We start from the raw sequence: 23,033 nt of genomic DNA, 5'->3' as shown, positions 1-23,033 counted from the left end.
GAGGGACATAAAGGGCAGCTAGATCATGGAGGAACAGCTTTCCTGGGGCTACCAACGCACACTGGGGTGCACGATGCTAACAAAGGGAGGCAAGGCTTGGGCTCGCGCCCGCCAGCCTGTGACTGAATTCCAGCTTCCCCCTTTCCTCCCACGCTAGCCATGAAACCTCGGGCACATCACTTAGTCCCACTGCCTCACTTTCCTCATATGGAAAATGGAGCCCAAAGTAACCTCATAGAGTTGCTGGGAGGAGGAAACGAGATTAAGTGTAAAGGAGAGGTGTGGCACTTGGTACATGGAAAGCATTCAGTAAACGGAAGCCATTATCGCTGCTTTGTTGGAACTAAGGATGGCGGACAGTGCCAGCCTGTACGTCTAACCAGGCCACATCCTAACAACACAAGTACCTAGAGCTAAGGTTGGAGAAGTCCTACGGGGCTCCAGGTTTGTGATACACATTATCTCTAATCCTCAGAGACATCCCCAAACTGGGCACTGTTTTCTCCATGTAAAGCAGAGAAGACACAGGTGCTGGGAGATTAAGTGACTTGTCCAAGGGCACAGAGATTACGGTAAGGGCCAGGCCAGGATTTGGACTCACTTCCATCTCATGCCAAAACCCTTACACCACCCATGCCACTCACCTCCCAGGTCTCAGTCTACTCAGCAACCTGAACCCTCCAAACCTAGCCCTCTCCTTGGCCTTGGAGGCCAGTCCTGGCCCGAGCAGGAAGCCCCCTTGCACAGGCAGACAGAATTAAGTGAGTTAAGCCCACGACACAATGCAGAGGCACCTACTTGTTCGGTACTGGAGGCCCAGCACTGCCAGACAGGCCACCAGTCCTGCCGCCAGAAGTGCCACCAGCACCAGCAGCCGCTTCTCCACCTGGGTCCTCGCAGCCCAGCACTTCTGGCCACTCCGGGGGCTGTGGAAGTTCACCTGCAGAGAAGGAGGCGGTGGGGGCGGGGAAGACGTCAGAGGGTCCCCCTTCCCCAGGAGGAAGGGGCTCTGTGGCGGACCCAGGCCCCAGGGAGACATCAGGGCGGCCCTTGTGCCTCAGGGGTGGTCTACTTCCCACGCAATCGGTCCTAATCCAGGAGAGGAACTACCACCCTGCTCAGCAGCTCAGATTTGCTCCTAAACATCAGAGTCAAGCAGCTCAGCCCAGCTGCGCTTGTGTTTTTTGTGTCACCTGATATGGGTAGAAGAAAAAAAAGATTGGCCTTTCCCTGTTTCTCCAGTAAGGAGTTCAAAAAAGAACAGGATGTTTGGCCTCACAGGCTTCCAGTGGGCGTCCAGCTGGGCTCTCCTAGGAGCCCCCGCATGGATAGGCCGGGATGACACAACCATCGCTCACACTTCCCACGAGCTCGGACATCCTTACTCATTAAGCCCCCACAATGCCACGAAGGCTGTGTCATTAGTTCTCTTTTTACAAAGGAGGAAACTGACGTCCAGAGAGGTGAGACCCTGGCCTCTCGTCACACAGCTAAACAGTAGAGCTGGGATGTGAGCTCCAGCCTGTCGATTCCAGAGCCCACTGGTGGGCCAGAGATTTGGGAGATGGCAGGGGAGATGCCATGGAGAAATGGCTCCATTCAGGCAGGTCCTCAAAGGGAGGAAAACTGTCCCCAGCCTAACAGTCTAGCTAAACAGGAAGGGAGGCACAATGAGAGGAAGTGGAGGGCGTGGCAGGGCCCTCCAGGCTGAGGAGGGACACACCAGCCAACAGCACTCACAGCCCTCGGCCCCCGGGCCAGCCTGGGGCTCCCTTCTGTTCCGAGAGGTACTTCCTGCAAGAGCCGGGACCACAGGACAGAGGGGTCCCCTGAAGGTGGGGCTCAGTTCAGTGACATTGCAGCCGTGTGCCAATAGCTGCGCACCAACTCAGGCCATGTTGGAAACACTGAAAGGAAGACAGACTCCCTTGCTTTCAGCTGCTCACAGCCCAGGAGGGAGGTTGTTAAACAGACTGGAGTGGGCATCGGTTCAGTCAAGGAAGGCTTCCTGGAGGCAGGATGCCAGGACTGGGTCTTAAAGAATAAGCAGGTATTGGCCAGGTCAATGGGGAAGGGAAGAAGAAAGCGGGGCAAGGCCTAGATCCTCAGGGTGCTGTAAACCAGTTTAAAGAACGTGGACTTCTTCCTGTGGGCTGGAGTGACCTGATCAGGTCACTTTGGAAAGGCCAAGGTGGAGGGACCAAGGCTTGGAGGGGAGGCAGGGAGACCCACAGCCTGACAGTGGCGGCGGGGGGAGCTGGCAAGGGGTGAGGAGCCCCACCATCACCTGCGAGTGTGGCTGCTTCTGGGAGCCAGGTCACAGCCTTCAGGGAGCCTCCTACTGGCACTTGGGGATCTGAGGCCGGACACCTTACAAAAGGGTCCCAAGTGGCCTCGTGGTCATTACTAGCTATTTTCTGGACAGGAAATGACTGGGAATTGCTGCACCAGACAAAAGGAGAACAAAGAACTTTTCACGGAAGAAAAATTGGGTTCTAAAACCGAGAAAAGGAACCTGGGGCCCACTCATATTTCCGCGGAGACCAAGAGGCTCGGGCATTAAAGGAGCTGCGTCAGGCGGGGGGCAGGGCGCTGCCTCCTGAAATCCTTTCAGAACCTTTTTAAAAATGTGAGAAACAAAGATTCTGGGCATGTTGCTGCCACTAAGTTAAAACTTTGGGCTGGGAGGGCGCAGTGCAGAGACAGCCAGCCTGGGACGACGCTAACACATTCACAGCACTGGAAGGTTCGTCAAGTGCTTTTCCCGAGGTATCAATTCTCTCACGTGGTTGACCTCGGACACTGGTGTTCAGAGGGGTCTGGATTTGGATTGGAAGGAGGCACTGCCTTCCTGGGGGCGCCAACATTTATTCTTATTTTTCCTGCTGTCCCAGCCCTGGACTGGGCTCACCTTCTGCCTTCTCCTCTAGGCCTCTCAGTGTGCCCGTCATCACGGCGCAGCTCGTGGGGGGAGGGCGGGCAGAGGCAGACAGGTGGGGAGACTCTGCTGTAAGAGGCCTCTCTGCCTGGTGCTGACTCTAGGAAGCCAGGGAGCAGGGCCTCCAGGCTTGGGGAAGCAGGAAAACCTCCCCTCCCGGGGACAGAGCAATCCCGTGGTGTGGGGAATCTGAGGAGGGGAAAGGCAGAGAAGGAAGAGATGAAAGGAAAGAGGGAAGGGAAAAAGAGTAGCAACAACAGCTAACATCTGGGTGCTTTCTATGTGCCTGGCATCGTTTTGTTGCTAGATGATGCTATTCTATCTTCACAATATCCCTAAGAGTAGCTACTAGGATTAGGTCCCGAAGAAACCAGGATGGCGGGGAGGAGGGCGGGGAGAGACTGCGAGAAAACCCCTCTCTCCAGAACCCACAGCCTCCACCATTCTCCTCCCAGGAGCAAGAAAAGTCGAGCTGAGCCTCATTGTTTGGTGTCAAGCAAATAGACAGTGCTCACTGTAAAACTTAAGTAGAATTAAGTCAGAATTAAATTGAAAATTCATAGTTCTAGGCAGAAATGGCAAGTGGAATTTGACAATGGGGTTTTTTTTTTTTTTTTTAAATTTTATTTTTTCCTTTTTCTCCCCAAAGCCCCCCGGTACATAGTTGTGTATTCTTCGTTGTGGGTTCTTCTAGTTGTGGCATGTGGGACGCTGCCTCAGCGTGGTCTGATGAGCAGTGCCATGTCCGCGCCCAGGATTCGAACTAACGAAACACTGGGCCGCCTGCAGCGGAGCGCGCGAACTTAACCACTCAGCCACGGGGCCAGCCCCGACAATGGGGTTTTTAACCTTTGTAATATTCTCTGCTCCACTCTTACTGCCCGTCTGAGGATGTGCTGGTTTCTGGACAAGCCTCGTCTCTGAGGGCAAAAGGAATCCCGAGGCAACCCCCTGCGGCAGAAGCCGTCACCTGGAGGCGCTGGGCCGAGAGCAAGACGCCTCTCCAGGAGAGGCTGTTCAGTTCCTGAATGCAAGCACAGGGCCGGGGCTGAGAGTGTGGGGTGCTGTCTGGCTCGGCGAGTCCCTTCTCCTCTCTGAGTCCCCACCATCCCTGCCCTGCCTCCTTCAGAGGCCGCGGAGAGGATCCTGGACACAGCAAGAGGAGGATGCCAGTGGTTTCTCGCTTTCCCTTTGGAAATGAACGTGTGTCAATCACAAGAGACCGGTCTGCAGCAACTGGGAGGGTTGAAGGATTACTGGTGGGCAGCCTGCTCCGTCTTGGGAGAGGTAACTGGGAAGTGGCCATCAGCCAAGGAGCTGAGCTGATGCTTGGAAGATGGAGATGAGAATTACCGTAAATGCTCAGCTCACTGGTGGGCTTAATATCCTATTTATTGTCGTGTAAGGCAGAGAACGAGATAGAAAGCAAGGGATGCCCTCAAAAGACAGAGGTGGAGAGGGAGACAGAGAAGGAAAGAGAGAGACAGAGCCAGAGAAACAGACAGACAGAGAGAAACAGGCGAGCTATCCAGCCCGGGAGTTCCCAGGGTTTCCACAGCCAAGGGAACAAAGCCCTAATGAGGGATAAATATTTGGTTACAGAAGTGAGTTCTGGCTCACCTAGGTTTACAGCAAGAACGAGTTCTGCAGGTGAGGACGTGACACCGCCACCTGGGGCCCAGGAGACAAGCCAGCAGGAGAAGGGTGGGGAGGTTGGTTTTCAGAGGAAGCAGGGGGCCCAGTGGGAAGGCAGAAGCTCTTCCTGAGCCCCTGCCAGGTCCCCCAGCGACCTGGGCTGCGTGAGCAGCAAAGAGGAGCCAGTCTAGCCAAGGGTTTGGCGTCCAGCCCACCCCCTGCGGCCCCTCCGTGAGGGCTGGCAAGGCGACCAGGCCACCTGCCTTGAAGTCAGCCTTTCAGAGCTGATGGACCATGACAGCTCAGCCCACCGTGGCACCCTGCCTCCCTGAGGGTGTTAGGTTGGGGACGTTTCTTCCAGTAAAGTTTCCATATGGCGCACTTCCAGCTGAGGCCATTGGCGCCAGCCCAGAACAAAACTATAATGTCCTCTTGTCCTCCCCACCTCTTCCCCGAGCCCTACCTGCGCCCCGTCTCTCTTCCAACGACTGGCAACAGTGTAAAGCAGTACCTGTTGTGGGGGAGGGGACTCCTTGCATTTAAACAGGAATCGAAGTCTAGTATTTAGAAGAAGTACTTTCCGGTTCTCTTTGCTTCCCAGAGCAACACCCAGCGGCTGATGGCACAGGGGAACAGGCGCAAACCTGAGAAGCCAAGGGCCAGCCTTGACTTATTCAAGACCCCACCGTGTGTTGCTGGGCAGCCTCTGGGCCTCAGGCTCCTATCTTTAAAATGAGGAGGTCCCAGGTCTGACCATCTCAGATTCTACAAAAACTCTAAGGCCAAGAATTTAGGTTCCAACAGGTGGACAGAGCTGAAAGGATCTCCTGGTAAGCAGAGGGGTCTTTTAAAGTACCGAGTGGAACTGTCTCCGAAATCACTCTCGAAAGACAGCCCTGTGGAGGGCAGGGGAAAAAAAAGGAAAAAATCACCGCTAGGAATTAAACATCTCAACTTTCCTTTTTCTTGAAAAAATGCATTTTTAGGAGTAACCAGATGAGTTTCAAAGGTTTTGGTAAACAGTTGTGGCTCTCTGCTCCCCAGCTCAGGCTGCAGGTGTAACCCTGGCTGTCTCCCTTTGAGCTACTGAAATGCTGTGTGCTGCGGTGTGGGGAGGCCAGGCAACCAGTCTAAGCAGAGCAGAGGCCTCCAAGAGGAAAACTATTCTATTTAGGGCATTATTGAGACATCATGCCTAGTGAGTTTTGATCATAATCCTGATACCAACCAAATCCACCTTTTGTGCACTACACAAAATGCTTCCACTTATATGGTCTCATCTGAATCTTTGCAGCAGCTCTGGGAGGTAGATTAATAACTTCAAGCCCATTTTACAAATAAAGCTGCTTGTGTGACTGCTTTCAGGTCCCACAGGCCATGAGAGGCAAAGCTGGGGCCCCGCATTAGGGCTACCTGGCTTCAAATTCTGCTCTCAGTCCACAGTGACTAACTTTAGTGGGTGGCAATTAACTGGTGCCTAAAATATGAGATAAAGGAAAAGCAAAACCCTTTCAGGTGAGGTGCAGGCAGAACTTTGCTCCAGCTAAATTCAACACTTTGTCAGCATATTCAGTAATAAAGGTGGCAAGTTTGGCTGAAAGAAGTTTTCATTTACAGTCACGTTCTGAGAAACGCACCCTTAGGCGATTTCGTCATCGTGCGAACATCACAGAGTGTACTTACACACACCTGGATGGGAGGGTATAGCCTACCACGCACCCAGGCTCTATGGTACTAATCTTATGGGCCCACATCGTATACGTGGTCCACCGTTGACAGAAACGTCGTTATGCAGTGCATGACTGTACTAGTACTGTTGTCGATAGATTTGGAGTTCCTAGAACCAATGGGCTTCAAAGTCCTGAAAAATCAAGTAGCTTATTTATTTATTTATTTTTAGGAAGATTAGCCCTGAGCTAACATCTGCCACCAATCCTCCACTTTTTGCTGAGGAAGATTGGCCCTGAGCTAACATCCATGAACTTAACCACTATGCCACCAGGCTGGCCCCCTCAAGTAGCTTATTTTTAATGTTGCCAGTCAAGAGAGGAAGATTTAGGGGACTGGGTCCACTTTAAAAAGTCTAAAGGGGCCGGCCCCGTGGCCAAGTGGTTGGGTTTGTGCTCTCTGCTTTGGTGGCCCAGGGTTTCACCAGTTTGGATCCTGGACGTGGACATGGCAGTGCTCATCAGGCCATGCTGAGGCAGCGCCCCAAAGAGCATAACCAGAAGGACTTACAATATATAATTATGTACTGGGGGCTTTGGGGAGGAGAAGAAGAAGAAGAAAAAATAAATAAAAATAAATAAATAAATAAAAAGCCTAAAATTGAGGGAGCAGTTGTTTCTAGCAATCAGCTCATAGGAAATTATCCAAAAGGCTAAAAGACGGTCATCCACAGCTTTACAGTTACTGAGACCAGCTGTAGCAGATTGAGTAAATATATTTTTATATATTGGTACCATGAGGTGTTAAGATTTTTAATGGCAGCATGTTTTAGAAGTTTTTAACAACAGAGAAAAACGCTTATGAAGTGGCATTAAACTAAAAAAGCAGGACACAACACTGTGTACTTAGAATGAGCTCAACTATGTTGAAAAATATATACCTACCAGTGTGAAAAACTAGCAGTGGTTGTCTCTGAGGGGTGAGATTGTTGTTTCGTTTTAAATCTTTTTTTATACTTCACTCTATTTTTTTCCCACAAATGAGCATGTAAAGCTTTTATATCGGGGGAAAAAAAAACCCCAATGATTATAAACATAAAATAGAAAACTCTGCTTTGCAGGTTGAGGTTGATGGTTCTCGATTCTTAGAAGAACGAGCATTGGCTGGGTCACGTCTGTTTGGGGAAGTCTGGAAGCTCAAGGCAAGCCAGGCTGGGTAACCACAGAAATGCCCCCAATCCTTAGGCCAACCTTTTTGGCTTTTTGTGTGTAAAAAGTGGACAACATACCCAGTTTGGTATACGGGCACGAACACTGCACTCCAACCCACACGACAGCTCTGTGACCACAGGAATGTCCCTAACCTCTCTGAGACTCAGCTTCATCGTCTGTAACACACCCACAGGAGGCTTTATCTCACAGGTCATCAAAACAACAAGGCGGAGGCCCCGCAATGTGTATTACACCTACTTTCTCTAACTGCTCTTTTACAGATGAGGGAACTGTGGTTTAGACAGATGAAGCGGCTTGCCCGAGATCATGAGCGGAGTCAGAATTCAAACGTGGGCCCCCGGCTTCAGAGACTGGGCTGCCCCACGATGCCAGGCAGCCTCAGGCAGACGGACGGTCTCTGGGACCTGGAAAAGGCTACATGCATGTGGGCTGCTGTTATGATGATAACAACACGGCATATTATTTTGCTGTGAATTCCGAACTGCTTTTGTGCTGATATATTTAGAACTTTCTGTGGAAGATGAGACTGAAAAAGATTGCTGATTAGACTCTGTTTTGATTTGTGAAGGGAAAAATGCCTGCCACAGAAAATCTGATTTCCTGCTGAACTTAGCCTCTTAAGAAGGGTCCATAGAAAAGAAGTTCTAGACCGACTAGGCTTGATTTCTCACTCCTGGGTCTCTAGCTCTGTGACCTAAGGTGAGTTGTGTCCCCTTTCAGAGCCTCAGTTTCCTCATCTGTAAATGGGAACAGTAATCCTTACAGCTCATGGGTGGTCCCGCAGGTTAGTGGGATGATGTATATAAGGGTGCCATATCCCAGTGCGGAGGCCACTTGGGGTCATGAGTTCAGATCTCCTGGGCCTATTTAACTAGCCTGGAGGAGAGACTCCATCAATGCTGTTTCCCTTTATCAGTATTATTATCACAGCTCCCAAGAGGTGTGCCTGAGTAGGGTTGGGCCCGGCAGGCTGACTTTCCACACACCTTAAGCTTGCCTTCCAGATGAGTTTGTGATTTGGTGTCAGTTCAAAAGGTGGCCCAAGACTGTCCCCAGCACCTCCCTTGGTCACCCCGGCAGAAGTCATCCTGGACTGAGATGCCCCAGCTCCTCTCTCGATGCCAGTTCTCAGGAGCCAGATCACAGGGCCCTCTTGGGCATCGCTGACATTTCTAAACTGCTCCTGCCCACCTGTGTGGGGCCAAACCCCACCCGGGCTGAGGTCCTGGTCAGGACTGTCCCAGCTCAGCCCCGCAGGCAGTGAAGAGCAGAAAGCAGCCGTGCTCACCACTCTGCCACAGGACAGGGAGGCGGCAGGCACAGTTGAGGCCCATGGGGCAGACCTTGGGGAAGGGAGGAGCTGGGCTTCCTGAGGAGGCTGAAAAGGACAGATACAGAGGGGGCAGAGGATGGGTTCCTCCCCCCATGAATTCAGGTTTGGGGGGAAAATGGAAGAATGGGGTAATGCCTACCAAATAGGGTGACCAACCATCCTGGTTTGCCCAGGACTGAGGGGTTCCAGGGAGTAGGGCTTTCCAAGCTAAAACGGGGACAGTTTTAGACTTTGCCAGTAAGGGGCCGTGTGACCCTGCGAGTCCCTCAGCACTCAGAGTCTCCCCTTCTACGGAAAGAGAACTGGACCAGTTCAGCTCTGCAGGGTGCTTCAACTCTGCCACCCGGCCGGTAGCCCCATTAGCAGGTGGTGGGAGGATCTGGGGACGGGCAGAGCTGGCGAGGGGAGGCCAGCACCTCAGGGACACTTCTGCCCCAGGAAGGCTTCCTCCCCGCGGAGCCCTGAGCTGCGGCTGGGCTGGCACGGGCCCCCTCCGGGGCTGGCAGGATGCGGGCGGGGGCAGCCCCCGCGCATGCCCGGCTGGCGGGGCCGGGGGAGGGGGGGCCGGGGCTCCTACCTGCAGGCCGTTGGGGTACACGTCGCCCTCGGACAGCGAGTCCACCAGGTCCTCCTCGTCCAGCGTGGCCCGCTTGTAGGTCGACATCTGCAAGGCCAAGTGCAGGACGGACTCCCTCAGCGCCTCCATGCTCTCGCCCGAATGGGGAGAATGGGGAAGCGGCCCGGGCGCCGCCACCGCCGCCGCGCCCCGCCCCTCCCGGGACACGGAGACCGGCCCACGGGCGGCGCGGCGGGGGAGGGGGTCCTGCCTCCCTCCGCCCCCGCCCGCCCCCCTGCGCTTATGCAACGCACGCCTCTGCCCAGCGCCCAGGGCTCCGCATGCTGCGCCCCGCGACGCCCGCCCGGGCCCCACCGCCGCCGCGCGCCCCGCTGGCCAGGGCGGGCCGGCATCGCGCCACCTTCGCGGGCGGGGCCTGAGCGGCATGGGGCTCCCGGTTCCCTGCCTTTCACGGGGACACCCCCAAGGCCCGAGAGTCCGGGGGCCACGTTGGCCGCTCGCTTTCCCAGAGGTCGGGAGAGAGGCCCCGCAGGACCAGCCCCTAGAAGGCAGGAAGGAGCCTCGCAGCAACCCCTCCTCCTAAGAAACCTGAAGTCCCCCTTCAATAAGGGGGCTCCCAGCGGCAGACACGAAGAGTCGAGGATTAGGAAGGTGCCCCTAGTTCGGCCCACAACAGTCAAGAGAGCGGTGCCTCCCACCGTTGGCCCCTAGGTGCGTCAAGGGAGTCTCCTCAATCAGAGCTAGAAAGATTAGGGGGGAAAAAAAGGTGGAATAAAAACGACAGGTGTCTCCCCTCTCATTTCCTGCTTCCTCTAGGTCAGGGGTCTTTAAGCCAGAGCATTTCAGAAAATTCCAGAGAACTCCCCTGACCTAGAATGAAAGATGCTGTGTGTGCATTTGGGAGGCTGGAGGGGAATCCAGTGCTTGGCCCCAGGCTCACAGGTGTGACCCTCCCCCACAAACATTAGGATCCCCCCCTTCCAGGCCAGTGAAAAGGCAGGAAGGTAACCCGTCCCTCCACCTTCCTCTCAGGAGCCAAGAGCCCTAGGCAGGTGCTCCCTCCCCAGCTGCTTCCAGCCAGACCTGCAATCGCCCTGGAATACATTTTTTCAGCTTTCCAAAGTACACTTCTGTTGATTCTCACAATCACACGTGTGTGAGGGAACAGGCTCAGAGGATTGAGGTGACTGCCCAGGGCGACAGCCACAGCTATAGCCCCTGACGATCTCTGGGCTGCCACTCTTGCCCTCTTACAGCCTCTCAGCACCAGAGCGAGCCTTTAAAAGGAAATTCTGATCTTGCTGCTCCTTCGCTTAAAAGTCCGCAGGGCAGGCCCTTTACCAGTGCCCACACCCTCTGCCCACCTCGTGGCATCTCGTGCCACTCCCCACCTTCCTCAGTTTCCCCTTCCCCCAAGACCTTTACAGCTACTGTTGCCTCTATCCAGATCATTCTTTCCTCATCTCCTTGGCTGGCTCCTGCTTCAAATCTCAGCTGAAATGTCACCTCCTCAAACATCCCAACCACCATAAGCAGCCCCTCAAATTCTCTATCACAGCACCTCGCTTTTTCCCTTTATAGTATTGATTGCTGTCACGCTGTTGTTGTTTTAACGTCCATCTCCTCCTCCCCCGAATTGTGAGCTTTCTCGGGGCTGGGACCTCATGTGGCACAGAGACTCCCCATCAACCAGCGTACCATAGGTGCTCAACAGACAGTTAAAATAAATGCCGGAACAAGGGGAGGGGAAGTGAAAATGACTCTGGGACGGTGCCTATAAATCCTTTGCATCTAACTTTGCCATGTGCGCGGAGGATAAGGGAAACTGTCGTAGGGGCACAGGCCCCGAGGGAGGCAGGGTCTTAAATTCTGTCTTCAGCCTCACTCCCACTGGGGGGAGGAGTTCCCATCACCCACCCAAGGCTCCCATGCCTTCCTCACTTCCCTCTGGAGTACACTCAGTGACAGGTGCCAACGGCCCCAGGAGAAGACCCTTGAAAAAGAAGGGCAATCCACCAAACATCCCCCCAGCCTGGCAGAGCAGGGGTATGAGGCACCGAGGGGTAGGAGGTATCTGTCAGTTCTTAACACCAATCATCTCATCCACGCCTCTCGCCCTCCCCCTGAAGCAGTGTTATTGGACCCTCTTACAGAGCCTGAAACTGAGGCTCAGGGAAGTAACTCGCCAGGTGCAGTAAAGCAACGGCTCCTCCTCCTTCCATCTCATTTCAGAGATCACCCCTTCCAGGCCCCCCTGCCCACCCTCCCCTGACCCCGGGCAGTGTCTGGTCCCCTGCTCTGTGCCCCCACTCCTCCCCAGTCCCATGCTTCCTTCTCTTGAAGCAGACAGCGCTCTAGGGCAGAGGGCTGGGTCTCATCAGGTCCCATATCCCCAAGGGCCTGGGCTGGGGCTGGAGCCTCCATTGGCGTTTGAGCAAAGGTGGGAGGGAGGTGGGGGAGGGAGGCTGGAAGCCCATCTCCGGGGCCAAAGCCAGGCCCCCCCTGCCGTCCATCCCACCGCAGCCCGTCTGTGGACTCGTGGTGAGGGAAGCTCACATACCTCCCGAGCAAAAATCCGCTGAGATGGAGAGCTGTTTATTTTCCAGCACACAAAAGATGAGGGGCCCTTCTCGTAAGAGCTGCCTCGGGCCCTGCAGTGAAACTGAACCCCGCTTGGCTGTGGGAAGGGCTTAGCCGGCTCTGCTCTGCTCTGTGGGGAGCGCGGTAGGCCCCAGTCATCGAGTGACATTCCAAAGGCAGCCCTATCTTTGTACCCGCCCAGCAGCGGGGTGGGGCCTTCCGTTCACTGTCTGGTTGATCCCCACGCCCACCTAGAGCCACCAGTAGGTATCACTTCCATTTTACAGAACAGGGAGGGGCGGGCCTGGGCAGCCCCGACACCTGTGTGCCGCTTGACAGAACGTCTCTCTCGGACCCCGCGAGGCCCTGTGAGGTGGGAGTCATCACCTCCACTTTACAGATGAGAAGACTGACGGTTAGGGAGGAGCAAGGACTTGCCTCAAGTCACCTGGCTAGAGAGTGACGGAGCCAGGATGTGAGTCCTCACCTGCCTGACCTCATGAAGCTGCCTCCAGAGCAGCCCAGCCACGTGGCTTGTAGGTGGCAGAGCTGGGCTAGAACCCGGTTCCTGGACTCCCAGTCCCATGCTCTCTGCGGAACAGGGAGCTGCTTCTCCAGGTGGGGACCTCACGGAGTGCGAGGGCGCTGAGCTGGCAGGGTGGCTGGCACTTGTCCCCCCTAATTGCCTCATTTGCGGTTGTGGGTGCCATGCCTGGCCCGGCAAGCTTCAGGAAGGGGAAGAAGCCTGCTGGTTTGTGGGGAGCCTCTAGCTGATGTGCTGGTTCCGCTCCCAGCCCCGCCAAGCTGTGGAGGAGAAGGGCTTGGTGGACACCAAGAATGGAGAAGTGGGAACCACAGCCCGTCCCCAGTCCCCCAAACCCCCAGAGGAGGTCATGAGAGCCAGATGAGGGTGTGATGGTGCCCAGCTCTGGAAGCCCCACTCTGTGGGAATCAAAGGTCTGGGCTGAAGAGGAATGAGAAATGTTATAAACGCTCCTGCGTTTCTGACGACAAAGGCCTCGGGCCCAGTGGCACCCAGGCATGATCCCATTTGCCCCCAATGCGTCAGTCACTCAGACAGCTCTCGTAGCTGGTTTGCTCCAAGGAATCTTGGAGCGCATCAAAGGCAGGAAAGAGCAACCCAAGAGGGGAAGTCAGAGGCCAGGTCTCCCGGCCGCATCCTCCAAGCTCCTTTCACACTTTCTAAGCCTCAGATCCTCCGCGATGCTGGCCTTGGCACCCAAAGGGCTCGTCAGTTCCTGCCTCTGGTGCCAGTAGTTAGCTGGGATCCCAACGTAAATCCTTACATGTCATCTGTACACACTCATGTTACATGTTAGTTAAATATTATATTATCAAGCACAATAATAGAGTGAGTAAAAGCGGTAGATCCAAACCTCAGTTCAGATCCCTACTCTGCCACTTCCCAGCTGTGTGACGTTGGGCAAGTGACTCAGCCTCTCTGTGCCGCAGTTGCTTCATCTGTAAAATTGGGATGATGATAACAGTACCTCCCTCACAGGACTGCTGTGACACTTAAATGAGTTAATACAGATAAAGTACATAGAACAGCGCTGGGCACACAGCACGTGCCCACTAAGTGTTAGCTGCCATTATTTGTATCTCTTTACTGAAATAACACAAGGCTCAAAAGCCTTCAGTTGATGCCCACCGCCTAAAGAACAAAATCCGAACTCCTTAGCTTGGCATTCAAGGACTCCCCCAACTGGCCCACACCCACCTTTCCAGGCTCACCCTCCACAGAGCCCTCAGGTGTGTGGCCGTCACCCTGACCCCTGATGTACCCCTGCAGGTGGCAACCACTCAGCAGGAGTTCTCCAACTCCAGCGTCAGGCCCTGAGCTGCCAGCTGAGGGGGCAGCCCAGAGGAGGACTTGGTGCCCCGCCTCATGGGACTTGTGGCTATGTGACATCCCTTCTCCCAAGACTGTGCCCCTTCCACCTTGACAGCTGCTCTCCCTCTCGGACCTGCCTCCTCCTCCACGAAGCCCTCCCCTCCTCCCCAGCCAGAGGAATGGCACCCTTCCCCCTGGTGTGCCCCCCGGCATAGCACCTGCATTACATTCAGGCCTTTGTGTAGCGGTCTTTGTCCCTGGGATGGAGAGGACCTGGGGGGTGGGCAACAATCATCTTATCACCCTCCATCCCCCGTGTTGAGCACAGAACCTGGTATACAGATAACTGGTTAATTTGTATCCAAGGTTTTCACTAGGGCATAGGCATCTGTGACTTTAACGAAGAAGAAACAGTAGAGTTTAGTTGTTCGATGACAAAATCCAAACAGGACAACTTTGGGGAAGGGGCAAGATAGTAAAAACATGGCCGTGACTCCTGAAGATGACACCACATAACATCTGTTACTACTATTACATTATCCATTACATTTCTCCGGGTCTTTTACATGAGAAATTTCCAGGTGATAAATTTCTTTTTAAATTCACCACCAAGTTCCTGAAGGAGTGAACTGCTTCTTTGCTTTTTGATAATAAAAATCATAGGAATCAGCCTGTATCCCTTTCTTCTTGGCTGCCAGGAAGCTCACAGCCAAATCAGAAACCCACCTGTGGGCACTCTCCTGGTTCTTTATGTCCAGCTTTTTTCCTTGTCCACATTTTCCACTCTATTTTCTCTGATCCTGATTTTCCATTTCTACTGCATATAATTTTATTGATTGTGTTTTAGTCATAACCCATCACGAATCCTTTGTGGAATAAAGTGAATTAGAGACAACCTGTATCAGGAACACCTCTTCCCTAAACCACTCTCGCGAGAATGCAGCTTCAAGGTATTGATTCAACAGCGGGACTGAGGCAGTGAAGACAGACCTGGGCCCAACCCCAGGTTCCCTGGTTCATGGGACCACGTCATTTCCAATCCAAGGCCTCAATTGCCTCATCTATAAAAAGGGTCATTGTAAAGATTAAGTGAGCTGAGACATGAACTGCCTGGCATATAGCAGCCCACGCCAGAGGAAGCTGGCAGCAAGGGGACAGGCCACAGAACCCACCTCATACCTGTTTTTCTTTATTTTCCTTCACTTTTCCCATTTGCTTTTGCCCTCGTCCATATTTTCTGGGTTCAGCTTTCATTCGGCCAACGTTTGGCATTACTCTACCCCTGCTGCTGTGCTCAGGGCAGAAATAACCGACTTCTGGGTGATCAAGGTTAACGTCCAGTATAAGTCCAGTATGACTTACCAGTGACAGTACACACTCTTGATGATGTGACGAAAATGGAACTTTTCCTCTGTGGCCTTCCTCCCAAAACACGTGACCCCAGTCTATTCACAAGGAAAACATCAGACAAATCCCAACTGAGGGACAGTCTACGGAATACCTGCCTCGTACTGCACAAAATTGTCAAGGTCACCAAAAACAAGCAAGTCTGAGAAGCTGTCACAGCCAAGAGGAGCTCGAGGAGACATGACAACTAAATGCAAAGGGGTATCCTGGACGGGATCCCAGGACAAAAAAGGACATTAGGTAAAAACCAAAGAAATCTGAATAGAGTATAGACTTTAGTTAGTAATAATGTGTCAATATCAGTTCATTAATCGAGACAAATACACCATATAAGATGTTAATAACAAGGGAAACTGGGTGTGGGGCATATCTTATCTATCTTCCCAATAATGCTGTAAATCTAAAACTGTTCTAAAATAAATGTTTACTTAAAAAAAAACTGGCTGCCCCGTAAGACAGAAAGCAGAGTCGTTGACACCGACACAGGCCCAGCACTGCCCAGTTCCAAGGCTCTTGTGTATCCTTCTCTTCTTTCTGTGTCACGATCGCCCTGTGGGATGCGCCCTGGGATTCCCATTTTACAGAGGCAGAGAGTGAGGCAGAGAAAGGAGGCAGCCTGTCCATTGGCGGCCGCGCTGGGACTCAACCCTGGATCTTCCTGACCCTCTCAGGGTCTCCTCTTCTGCTGCCACCTCCCTGGAGCCTGGCTCTCCAGCCGACCTCCTTTGGCAATGACAGGCTGCCCCATTTGGGCTGTGGGAAATAGGGAGGGATATGACTGGGGGTGGGCGAGGGAGACTCCACTCTGTGCCACCAAGGGGGTCAGATGGAGCTGGAGGCCTGAGCACGGAAAGGCGGAAGGCGAGCAGGAGTAAGGGGCAGGGAGGCCTAACAGCGAGCCTCAGGGAGAGAGACTGGAAGGCCAAGGGCATAGGGCACACATGGGAGGTCAAGACTGCTAAGTGCCTCCTCGGAGCAGGCTGCAGCCCTGCCAGTCCATGAGTCAATCAGCCTGGTCTGGCCCAGAGTCCCAGGCTGGCCCCTAATGTGCTGGCAGCGGGAGGCTCGCCCACATACGCTGGGAGCTGGAAAACACTCCCTCACCTGGCCTGGTGTTGACTCACCTGCCTGGGGGCCCCGGGAGGCAGTGAAAGCCTTGCCTAGTGCTGCCAACCCCCTGCCTCCGTGCCTGCTGAGGAGGCCACCTCACACCCAAGCCCCAAACCTGGCCAGCAACTTCTTGCTTACTCCCTGACACAGGCCACTCACCACACCGCTATCATGCCTCTCTCCACCCCACCCGCCTGACGGCCTCCATCTGTCATCTCTGCCCCGCTCTCCAGGCCCCCTTGGCTCTGCCCCCTCCTCTCTGCCCCCAGGAGCCTTCCCTGGTTAGCCCCCTGGACCCCTCGATCTCCAATTATCACTCCCCCCAGGCCGTCATCTCCCAGCTGGCTCCAAGCAGAGCTTTCGAAACTAACTGATAGGATCCAGTCACTATCCTCCTTCACACGCCGGCTGGAACTGGCAGAAGAAAGCAGGAGCCTTGGCTGGGCTTCCAACCTCCCTCTCCCACCCCCTCCCTGGGATCTGGCTCCTCTCCAGCCTGTCTCTCGGCAGTCTTCCCTCACACACTCAAACCTCAGTAAAATATGTACGGTTAGTCCTCTAAACACACATGCTTCCTGCTCCCAGGCCTTGCATAGCCACTGCCCTCTGCCTGTGAGGGCTTCCCTCTCCTTCTTGCCTGGCTAACCCCTCAGCTCAGATGCATCTTCCTCCAGGCAGCCTTCTCAGATTTCACTGGGACCTTCCTCTAGGCTCCGCGGCAGCACCCGGCACGGCCTGCTAGCATCTTATGCCAACAGAGTCACTGGGAGCCAAGTGCAGCCGTGTGACCTTGACACAGCCATTCCACTTCCTTCCTGTGCTTTGGTTTTCTTGTCGATCAAATGGAGACGATTGTGGTACCTACTCCATAGGGTCTCTATACCCGTTGAACAAATAAGCCACGTGAAGTCCTCAGTCCAGGGCCTCGCAGAGGCTGCACTCGGCAAATGCCAGCATGTGTGGCAGGGGGTTCAGAAAGGGCTGGCCCTTCAAGTCACACTGAGGATGACAAAAGACGGGAAGGGAAGGCTAGATAGGACCTATGACACGCCATGCGCTGGGCCTGGTACCTGCGGGCACCTATTATCTCCTTGACTCTTCCCCGTGGCACAGCGTGAAACAAGTGTAATACAGGCCAGGCTAGGAACTTGCCCAAAGTCACACAGCAGAAAAGAACAAAGCCTGGAGTGGAACCCACGTGTATCCAGCCCCACAGCTTGAGGTTTTGCCACTTCATCAAATAAGACGGTGGCCCCAATCTGCTCTGTTCTGACCCCTTCAGCTGTCACCTCCCAGCCCGGTTAGAGGGGCTAACTGGTCCACTCGGATCTTCCCCGAGCACCAAGTCTGAGACAGACCAGAAGCCTGCAGCTGGCCCTAAGCTGTGTTGGGCGACCAGGCTGGGTAAGTCCCAAGCCAAGGAGACCAAGTGAGCCTGAACAACTTGCTGATCTCATCACGCAAAACTCAGGACCAAGTTAATCTGTCTCACTTAATGCTATTTGTAACGGTGATAACTGAGCTGCCTAGTAATTAGGCTGCAGCAGGAAGCAGCTCATGGAGATGGCTGTAATTAGTATTTGTGTTACCCTGGAGGGTGGGTGAGTAGTGAAGAGGGAGGAGGGAGTGGGTGGGGCAAGAAGCTCGGGGACTCCTTGGATCCGTGAACTGAGGTTGGCCGGGGCTCCCACAGTCTGTGCCAGGCCCCATGCCCACCAATTCATGTAGATGATGCCACTTAACTTTCAGGATAGCCTCCATGATGCACGTCTGATTATCCATTTTCTAAGGTGAGGAAACAGGCTCAGAGAGGTTCATTCACTTGTCCAAGGTCACACAGCCAGTGGACAACAGAGCCAGCCTGCTCATCTCCTCCTCTAGCCCAGGAGATGTGCTGGGCAGCAGGGGGTAATGAGGGATTGGGCTGGGAGGCAAGAGACCTACATTCTGCACCCAGTTCTGATACTGCCTTACGCTGAGCCTCAGCAAGTGACTTCCCCTCTCCAGAACACAAAGAAAATGTGTGCCTGCCAGGCTGCGGGTGGCTGAGTGTGGACTTGAGAGCTGGGCTCCTTGAGTCTAATCTTTGGGCAAGCCACTTCACCATCTGAGCCTCAGTGTCCTCATCTGTAAAACGGAAACAGGTGTTGCCCTCATGGGGTTGTGAGGGTTAAATAAGTTAAAAGACTCAGAACTGGGCCTGAATATTATCATCATTTATGGGAAAAGCTTGGGCTTTGGAGTCGGCTTTTCCATCTGTAAAATGGGAGGCAGTTCTAGATTAGAACAGTGGCGCATATATATATATATTTTTTTTGTTTTTTTGTTTTTTTTGGAGGAAGACTAGCCCTGAGCTAACATCTGCTGCCAATCCTCCTCTTTTGTTTTTTGCTGAGGAAGACTGGCCCTGAGCTAACATCCATGCCCATCTTCCTCTACTTTCTATGTGGGACCCTTCCCGCAGCATGGCTTGTCAAGTGGCGCCATGCCTGCACCTGGGATCCGAACCGGCGAACCCCGGGCCACCGAAGCGGAACGTGCGCGCTTAACCGCTGTGCCACAGGGCCGGCCCCAAGCATATATATTTTAACCCCATAGAACCCTTTATTTTAAGAATTTCACACGGCAACCCAGAATACAAAAGAGAGATAAGTGGAACTGCCACTTATACACTCAATGACCCCAGATCCTGACCCCAAACCGGCTTCCTCGGGGGCCCACACAGTTGGCGCTGAGTGTTTGCGGCTCTTGGGTCTGGGGGAAGAAGGACTAACGGCCACCGAGCTCCCGAGGGCCCTCGTCCAGAGCTGATGCAGCCGAAGGGGGCGAGGGGCTCTTCCCGACCCTCTCACGCACGCCGGTTCAAACGCAGAAGTCGGGATTTTTGGGCTCTTTGCTAAAGTGTGGATCTAGCTGTCCTGGGCTAACTTGTGGGCATGTCTGTCCTCTGTCCTTAAAAGGCCAACTCAATTCAACAGCTGTTTCCTGGAAGTTCTGGGATGCCTGCTGACTGAGCACCTATCATATCCAGGCCCTCTCCACAGCCCTGCGCCATAGGTAGTACTGTCCCCATTTGACAGATGAGGAAACTGAGGCTCAGAGAGGTGACGTGACAACCTTAAGGCCAGGCTGCCCCTCTACAACACACAGGATCTGGAGCCAGACCCAGAGGGCTCCCTGGTATGGAGGCTGCTGGCAGGCTTGTGAGAGCCCTGGGCTACCAGTTCATCTTACTGGTGTTCTGGTGGGTGGAGACGTCCTCAGAGCGGGGAGACCCAAACAGCATGAGACCTTACTCAGAAAGCAATCTTGACCCCAGGGGAACCAGCAGCCTGAGAGGCTGAGGCCCCAAAGCTCAGCCCCATGTCACCTCCTCCAGGAGGCCCTCCTTGATCAGTCCTGCCACCTCATCCCTCCTCCAGCCCACGGCCCACAGCCCTTCGCTGTGACCAGAACGGTGCTAGGCACTCTACACACATAACTCATTTAATCCTGCCATCGGCTTTCTGGCTGGTGGTCTGTACCTCTCCGAGCCTCTCGGCTTTCTCATTGGTAAAACAGGCGATAATAAGAGTATATCTGTATCTCAGAAGTGGGTGTGAAGATCAAATTAGAAAAAAACAATAATAATGCCAAATGCTTATTTAGCACTTACTTCACGCCAGGCCCTGGCTCAGTGACTTGGGGAAACGATAAGGGCCAGAGGGGAGGGTCTGGCCTCTCTCTGCCCTTGCCCTCAGGCTTCTGGAACACTTCCCTGCCCGTGACCACAGACCCTCTTTCCCCACAACACTCTGTCCTGAGGAATGCAGCCAAATGTGGAGCAGAAAGAGTAGTGGAGGGGGAGGCAGGAGTCCAGGTCTGGGTGCTGACTGTGCCCTCCCTCTCTGGGTCTCAGTTTCCCCCCCGTGCCCACCATCCCAGATGGAAGGGGAGGGTGGAAATCAGCATTGTTTGCCTGCTGATCCTTATCTTCCCCTCATCACCTCCCCCAAGTGAGAGGCTTGTCTGGACGAGGCACCAGGGGGTAGGGATGCCCCAGCCACCAGCTCCCCGGGCAGCGGCAGCCTGGTCTGGCTCTGGGCCCGCTGGCTGACTCTCCTGTCGTCATCTCCCCCTCTCCCCTGCCTCCCTCGGGGGCCTGGGCTCTCCCCTGCCAGGTTCCTGCTACTTCTGCCCTCACTTGCCCAGTGCTCCCTGACACCCTCAGGAAGCTCAGCCAGGCTTCCATCCTCCCAACGTCACCCCTGGCTGCTTTCCCAGCACTTCCTAAAGCTGAGGATCCACCAACTGACAGCCAAGGTGCCTGGACACGCAAACCGCCCGTGCCAGGGCAGTCCCAGCGGGCAGGGCCAGGCATCTCTCACTGCTTGTTCAGGGTGGTAGCCCCCTTGGGGACTGGCAAGGCTGCACCCCAAGTGGCATATGCATCCCCGGCAGCCTCACCTCCACCTCTACTCCCCAAGGGGCGAGCTTGAAGTGTCAGGAGCACGGACTCAGGAACCAGACAAGGTTCCAATCCCAGCCAAGTCCTCACCCCATAACCTTAGGCAAGTCACTTAATCCCTCTCTACAGCTCAGCTTACTCATCTGTAAAACGGATTTATTAATAAACTGTTAGGAGGATTAGACGACTAATAACATGGAGCACTTAGAACAGGACCTGAAACAAAGGAACCGCTCCACAAATACGGGCTGTTGCTATTACCACCGTTCTGGCTAGCCCACGGCAGAATGCACGAACGGGCAGTCCTCGGGTCAAGTCTGGCCCACAGATGCCAAGTCTTTGGTCTGCAGGCCTGTAAACGGTTTGAAATACCAACATTTAGGAGATTTTACAAGAAAATCAGTATTTTCAGCTCTCCTTTTTTAAAAAAAGGACTTGGCAATGCTGGGGCCACATTCTCACGTGGCCACAGCCAGTTGGAGCTGAGGGGTGGCTGTCCTGTTTGGACAGGCCACAAGTCCCCGGGGCACCGTAGCACCCGCCCCATCGCCTCCCCACTGCGGCCCAGGTTCAGCTGCCACTTTTCATCACGCTGGGGCTCTGTTTCTTAACAAAGAGAACAGAGAAATATTTGTTGTACTCTTGTCTCAGTCAAAAGCGGGAAAATGAAATGGATCAAAGACTTGAAGATACGTCCTGAAACTATAAAGCTCCTGGAAGATAATATTGGTAGTACACTCTTTGACATCGAATGAAAAAGGATCTTTTCAAATACCATGTCCTCTCAGACAAGGGAAACAAAAGAAAAAATAAACACATGGGAATTCATCAGACCCAAGAGCTTCAGCAAAGCAAAAGAAACCAGGATCAAAACAAAAAGACAACCCACCAATTGGGGGAAAATATTTTCAAATCATATATCCGACAAGGGGTTAATCTCCATAATACAAGGAACTCACACAAATGAACAACAAAAAAGCAAACAACCCGATCAAAATGTGGGCAGAGGAGATGAACAGACATCTCTCCAAGGAAGATATACAGATAGCCAATAAACACATGAAGAGATGTTGAACATCACTAATCATCAGGGAAATGCAAATCAAAACTACACTAAGATACCACCTTACGCCTGTTAAAATGGCTATAATCACTAAGACTAAAAATAACAAATGTTGGAGAGGGTGTGGAGAGAAGGGAACCCTCACACACTGCTGGTGGGAATGCAAACTGGTGCAGCCACTATGGAAAACAGTATGGAGATTCCTCAAAAAACTAAAAATAGAACTACCATAGACCCAGCTATCCCACTACTTGGTATTTATCCAAAGAACTTGAAATCAACAATCCAAAGTAACATATGCACCCCTATGTTCAGTGCAACACTATTCACAGTAGCCAAGACACAGAAGCAACCCAAGCGGCTATTGACTGATGATTGGATAAAGATGTGGTATACATATACCATGGAATACTACTCAGCCAGAAAAAAGACAAATTCATCCCATTTGCAATAACACGGAAGCACCTAGAGGGAATTATGCTAAGCGAAATAAGCCAGTCCGAGAAAGACAAACACCAGATGATTTCACTCATATGTGGAGTATAAACAAGTACTGGGACAAAGAAAACAGTTCAGTGGTTACCAGGGGAAGTGGGGGTGGGAGGGGCACTGGGGGTGAAGGGGAGCACTTATGTGGTGACAGTCAAGAAATAACGTACAACTGAAATCTCACATTGATATAAACTATTATGAACTCAGTAAAAAAAATCATAGTAAAACTAAAAAGAAACAAAAAGTGGGAAAATGATTTATGTGAGGCTTAAAAAGAGGCAAAACTCATGTAGGCTGACAGACATCAGAACAGCCACTGCCTCTGAGGACGGGATTTACTGGAAGGGAGCCTGAGGGAACTTTCTGGGGGAATGGAAATATTCGATACAGTAGTCTCCCTTAAATGAAGTTTTGCTTTCCATAGTTTCAGTTATCGTGGTCCAAAAATATTAAATGGAAAATTCCAGAAAGAAACAATGCATAAATTTTAAATTGCACGCTGTTCTGAGTATCGTGATGAAATCTCGAGTCATCTCGCTCCATCCCACACAGGACGTGACAGGTCCCTTTGTCCACGGTGTCCACAGTGTTAGTCTCTCAGTAGCCTTCTCAGTTATCAGATCAACTGTCGTGGCATCGCAGTGCTTGTGTTCAAGTCACCCTTAAATCACTTCATAATGGCCCCAGAGCACAAGA

The 23,033-nt window shown here is 53.1% G+C and overlaps 1 protein-coding gene across 5 annotated transcripts in view; it reads right to left on the bottom strand.

The window, feature by feature from the left end:
* Positions 1-23,033, bottom strand: part of ECE1 (endothelin converting enzyme 1) — a 104,506-nt gene that overhangs the window by 43,291 nt on the left and 38,182 nt on the right. For 2 of the 5 annotated variants that reach the window (XM_070510772.1, XM_070510769.1), the window contains exons 2-3: positions 9,384-9,470; positions 799-940 (exon numbers count right to left, since the gene is read on the bottom strand). In XM_070510772.1, the coding sequence (XP_070366873.1) occupies positions 799-940; positions 9,384-9,470 (229 nt within the window). Of the gene's footprint in view, positions 1-798; positions 941-9,383; positions 9,607-9,676; positions 9,791-11,943; positions 12,148-23,033 lie in introns of those variants that run through there. The other 3 variants (XM_070510770.1, XM_070510771.1, XM_070510773.1) reach the window with 3 other exon arrangements.

The sequence above is a fragment of the Equus asinus genome, chromosome 5, assembly GCF_041296235.1.
Source record: "Equus asinus isolate D_3611 breed Donkey chromosome 5, EquAss-T2T_v2, whole genome shotgun sequence".
NCBI lineage: Eukaryota > Metazoa > Chordata > Mammalia > Perissodactyla > Equidae > Equus > Equus asinus.
The sequence above is the reverse complement of the archived record's forward strand: the minus strand, read 5'-3'. Positions and strand labels throughout refer to the sequence as shown.